Raw genomic sequence first — 5308 nt, 5'->3', positions numbered from 1 at the left:
TTTTTTTTTTTTTTTTTAATTTTTATACATATCGCACAAGACTTTCTCCATTGGAGTGTTGCCGATTGTTCTGTGAAAATATATCAATTCCACCCTGGAGGCAGGCACTGTCCTCAGCAATGGAAGCAACAGCAGTAACCTGCCGAATCTTGCCGGGCTACCTGGTTGCTGCGCTCTGGCGTGTTGGCCCAACATCACTTGGGCTTGGTCCTGCAGATTTTCTATCTGACTCGAATCCTTTAAACCACGGGTCTCTGCAATTGCAATTTTCCAAGATACATTTATTTATAATTTCGTAAAATAACATAACACTGATAAAACTCTCCGATAATATTAAGAAAAAAATAATTATATTATTGCAATTAATCAGAGCACGAACCTGGTCGAAATAATACTATGGCTTTCATACAGGCGAATTCAGCAGGATCAACCATGACAGCCTTATATCTCTGCAAGGTATCGTGCAAATGCCTCACATCCGCTGCCACCTGACTCGGTTTACCCGTCGTGGTTTGCATATGGATTCCGGAATGGGGGTGAGGATGGGGTGATAATGTCAAAGCAGTCAATTCCGCGGAGTTGAATAGGGGCGATGATTCAAGTGGAAGGCACCACTGCACTGCGTTCAGAAGGAAAAGCTCTGACCAGGCCTCTTCTAGTAGTATCACCTATTATAGATAAAATGAATCAACAAATTTCTTAAATTTTTATTTTCTAGAAATGAATAATTTGAAGGATGGAAAAAAAGGAAGGATAATCTTTTCTCGTAGATTTTAAGATCTATCATTTTCTGAGAAATAATATAATATCTTTTCTATAATAATAATCTTTGAAAGAGGAGGAAAAGAGTTTGCTCTATACCTGATCCCTGAAAGGCAAACTCGCGAAAGACGGAAGATTCTTGGCCCACTTTACAGCCATGAAGAGCAATCTAGCACTGGTTTCGTAGACCGTTTCAGCACTTGCAGGCGAGTACAAGGAGGGGATCACAGGCGGAATTTGCGTGCAACCGCTCCTTTGGGGTGTCAATGGTTCCTCGTTCGTTACGTCTATACTATCCTCGGATGCATTTCCTGTTGCGAAAATATTCAAAATCATTATCGAAAAGAATTTAATTTCGACGCGAAACAAGTGTTAAAGAAAAGCAGATACTAGTGAATAATTCTAAATGTATATAATGAATTCTATATAAACGTTGAAAAACTCGTTTCATAAAAATTAATAAAGATTATTGATTAAATAAATGAATACCATCTTCGTTATCCTGTCGAGGTGGTGTCGGAGGGTTCGTCGAATTTGTCGTCGGGGCAACGGTGGGTAAAGGCAGTGGTGTCGTGTATCTCGCCATGGCCAAAGACACAGGTGGTCTAAAACATTATATTTTAAAGAATTGTATTTCGAATTTTCATTATTTTCTCTATGCTAATAATATTTAATAAATATTTTTTGTCAAAATAATTTTCATTCTTTCCTCCAGATTTATCTTTCACGAATTTATATATATATATATATATATATACTTTGTACGAATTTTAATCAATTTTAAAACGCGTAATGAAAATATATCGTTAATCTCGAATTCGAGTATAGAGCGATACTAAAATCGATATGTGAAGCAAAATTGATTATACGAACGATTCGCAGCAACTTTAATTTGTTCGCTCGCGAGTTTTGTTTGCATACTTTCAGCGTATGCCGCGAAGAAATTTCGTTTCGCCGAATTCGGGTAGGTAGGTGGGCGAATATAGATCGCCCTGTACAAGAAAAGCGAACGCGATTTGCATCTTGTGCGAACGAATTCGTTGTTGAAAAATTCGGAACCGATTTCACGTCCAGACGGTCGGAAAAATTGAGAGATTGCAGATGACGGTGTGTGATAAAATTGCGGTTAATGTAATTCAACAAAGCAGCAAGAACAAAGGTCAGTGCATTTATATCCATCCTTTTCTTTCTATAAATATTATCGTAAAAGGTGTTCTTCACGCGAATTCATTCAAACGTTCCTAATATTTCATCAAATTAATCGTTTAAATCGATCTAATCTCGATACCATATCCTTTTAATTAGAAACAACGAAAAAGTTATAATAATTTCTCTTCCTATACGAGAATATTTCAATAATCGATTAAAAAAAATAATTTTATCAATTCCATTGTCAATAAAATGAAAAATATCACTATGCATTATCTAACTTTGCATTATCACTGATGAATGAAAATCATCGAATGGAAGAAATTCAATCGCAAATAATTTTTTAATTCTTATTTATCCAAATATCGAAATCTGATCGCAAATCATAATTTTCCACGCAGAAAACAAAATCTCTGAACGAAAAGACCGCCGCCATCCTGTCACCTACCACGAAGACCGCCCCCGAGGGCAAGATCAATGCATCGACTTCCGTGTCATCATCCAAGATGGCGATTCCGAACAGCAGAAATTTCGCCAATTGTTACATGGAACTGTGCAAACAGCAACATCTGCGACCTCTGCCGGTCATCTGCGTGACACTTCCCCATAGTCTAGACTTCACCACCGACCGCGTAAAAATGGACGATTGGGGCCCCATATTAAATTCTCTGTCTCTCGATCGTAGCCTACGATCGATCAGCGTTCGCAGCAGGTATCAATGTCGCAAACCTTTGGAGGAGATCAATTCGGAAGACAAGGCCAGAACGATGGGCAAGGCACCTGTCGTCTTGTCTCGATATCTTCTGGAGTGGCTGTCCCATAGCGTAGCTCAATGCGTCAGAAATTCCCCGGTTCTTACCAATTTGGAGCTGGAAGGAATTCCATTTCCGCCAGATTGTTTGGCTGTTCTGTGCGTGGGTCTGTCCCACACGCACACCCTTCATTATTTGTCTCTTCAGCGTTGTTACATCGGTGATAGTTCTTGCGAGGTGTTGTGTCGTACGGTGGCCGATGTTCCGAGTGTCAGATCGTTGAACCTCAGTTACTGCGACTTGACTTGCAAGTGCGGCCCGGCTCTAGCGGCCGCCTTGTGCAGACAGAAACTGTTGCTCTATCACGACACTTGGAAACAGTCGCTCAGATATCAAGAACCGAATCTCGAGGCTATGCCCGGATTACGTCGTTTGACGTTGAACGATAATCCTCAACTCGGCGACGCGGCCATAATGGAGCTGATCGAGGCGGTGAGGGATAGTCTTTGGTTGAAGGCGTTGGATCTGCAACGGTGTGGATTGACCGACAAGATCGGCAAGGATCTTCTCGAATTGCTGGATCACAACACCACTCTGAGCATACTGGACGTGAGGCAGAACGTGAATCTGAACGAGGCGTTGGTGAACGAAGTGATCAAGAGGCTGGAGGAGAACAACGGCGACTCGAAGACCGAGTATAGGTGGTTGGGTTTGCCGCAGCATGATCGAAGAGTGGTATCGGCAGGGAGTGGGAACAGGAACGAGAACGAGGATCACAGGAAACCTCCGATCAGGCCGCGCAGCACCGAGTACAACAAGGGGCCGTATCAGACTGCAGCTAGGAGAATGTTTAATCAAAGTAACGCGAGGAAAACGAAGATGAGACCTCACGTTCCACCGTACAAGACTACTAGACAACAACAGGAGCAACAACACATGGTTCAAAACGGTCAGCCCAAGTCGAAAATCTCGCTTCATCTGGATCTACAGTCTCACATACAACCTGTGATGGGGGAGGGTCAAAATAACGTTCCATCCTATGTAGACAGTATTCAGGCTGACACGGACAGATCCTCGTCGAAGAATCTGGAGATCATAAAAATCGACGTTGGCGTGCAAGTGGAAGACGAACAAATGGAGAATTCCACTAAGATTCAAAAGATCCAGTACCAATTGAACGAGGCGAAGGCTGAACACGATCGGCTGATCGAAGAGGCTAGACGTAGCGGTATAATGTTAGCGGACGAGCGAGGAAGGCGCGAGGCCGCCGAGGAGCAGTTGAACGCGATGAAAAGCAACCTGACAGAGCTGGAGAACGCTCTGGAAGAGAAGGAGCGGGAAACGAGCGGATATCTATTGCTCAGTCAGCAGTCTTTGGAGGAGATTTGCAGTTCCTTTGATAGATTGCTGAACATGTTGGACAACATGACGAAAAATCCGAATGCTAATAGAAGGGAGAGTACCGAGGCTGCCATTGTGAGAGCGGACATAAAGAGACGGGTCGCCTCTGTGATCAGGGAGACGAAATCGGAGAACCTGAGGCGAGGATTCATCATCGATGACGACGACTCGATCCGGTACACGGAGCCTATCAAGAAGTTTGCCAAGTCGGAGAGCGACATGAGATCCGCTTTGCCACCGATTTCCACGTTGCATCTGGAGAGGAATATAGGGGACAGTCCGGATATCGGTTCGCCCACTTTGCAAAGGGTTTTGCTTCACGAGAAGGACTCGTTATCTCCCAGAGCTAGGGCCAGGGCGCTGTTCGCTCAGATAATTCAAGGGAACACTGTGCTTGACTTTTGCACTCATATCGATTAGTAAATTGGGGGTATCTGAAGATTCAGGGACGAGGTTTGTAAGGTGTACAAGCGCGTAGCTTTTTATAGAAATAATATAGGTAGATAAATACACGGAACGAAGAAAAGGTACAAGTGTTCAGTGCGTCGTACGTCGACCCTGATTCATTGAAATATCTTATAAGCTGAAGCTGCGATTGGTTTCTGGGAAACGAAATTAAGAAATACAGTAGATAAATAAAAAAAAAAAGAGAAAATATCGGAAGAAACGTTTTAGAAGAAGAAAATTTCGAGAAAATTGAAGCGTCGTGGTTCGCTCTTCGAATTGCGTGGATTAATAAGCGTCGAATTGAAGCAAGTTCGACGATGCTTTCTATGCAATTGGAAATGTATCGTTAATATATAACGCGAGAAGTCGCGTTGGGATCGATTTGTAAACGCCACGGTTTTTCTTAGTTTCGTAATTGTAAATGGAATAAACAGCTTTCATCCTTCTCAATGAGCATCACTTCGTTCGTGAAACACGTGTATAGTATAATTAGTTTGTATGGAAGTTTATTTCGTCCGAATAGCTATAGCATCGATGTTATTCCTCTTGTTCTCGTTCTCCTTTCCATGAAATTTTCCCCGATACGTGAGCCACGCTTCCAATACAATGATAGAAGGTTAATATACGAATAAAGCCCGATCGGGCTTATGCAATTTCAATAGTCGATCCAGAAATAATCATGAATAAGAAAGGATGAAACGTCTCGTTAAACTGCACGAGACATTTTGTTAGAAACTACTGTACTGTACACTGATACTTTACGTATTCATTACAAATACGTAGTTAAAATAATTTAT

The 5308-nt window shown here is 42.1% G+C and overlaps 2 protein-coding genes across 3 annotated transcripts in view; one reads left to right on the top strand and one right to left on the bottom strand.

The window, feature by feature from the left end:
- Positions 1-5308, bottom strand: part of LOC102677812 (photoreceptor-specific nuclear receptor-like) — a 24347-nt gene continuing 19039 nt past the window's right edge. For both annotated transcript variants that reach the window (XM_031512718.1, XM_006620370.2), the window contains exons 6-9: positions 1252-1367; positions 862-1073; positions 380-668; positions 1-254 (exon numbers count right to left, since the gene is read on the bottom strand). In XM_031512718.1, coding sequence (XP_031368578.1) covers positions 16-254; positions 380-668; positions 862-1073; positions 1252-1367 — 856 coding nt within the window. In that variant the 3' untranslated portion in view covers positions 1-15. The remainder of the gene's footprint in view (positions 255-379; positions 669-861; positions 1074-1251; positions 1368-5308) is intronic.
- Positions 2184-5249, top strand: LOC102677674 (centrosomal protein of 78 kDa-like). The gene has a single exon (XM_006620369.2). The coding sequence runs from the start codon at positions 2418-2420 to the stop codon at positions 4482-4484; it is 2067 nt and encodes a 688-aa protein (XP_006620432.1). The 5' UTR covers positions 2184-2417; the 3' UTR covers positions 4485-5249.

Source organism: Apis dorsata, unplaced genomic scaffold (genome assembly GCF_000469605.1).
Source record: "Apis dorsata unplaced genomic scaffold, Apis dorsata 1.3 scaffold_507, whole genome shotgun sequence".
Taxonomy (NCBI): domain Eukaryota; kingdom Metazoa; phylum Arthropoda; class Insecta; order Hymenoptera; family Apidae; genus Apis; species Apis dorsata.
Note: the sequence above shows the minus strand (reverse complement) of the source record. Positions and strands in the feature narration are given on the sequence as shown.

Bases quoted from the DNA above. Each gene is read 5' to 3' on its own strand.
- LOC102677674 (XM_006620369.2), top strand. From the start codon at position 2,418: ATGGCGATTCCGAACAGCAGAAATTTCGCCAATTGTTACATGGAACTG.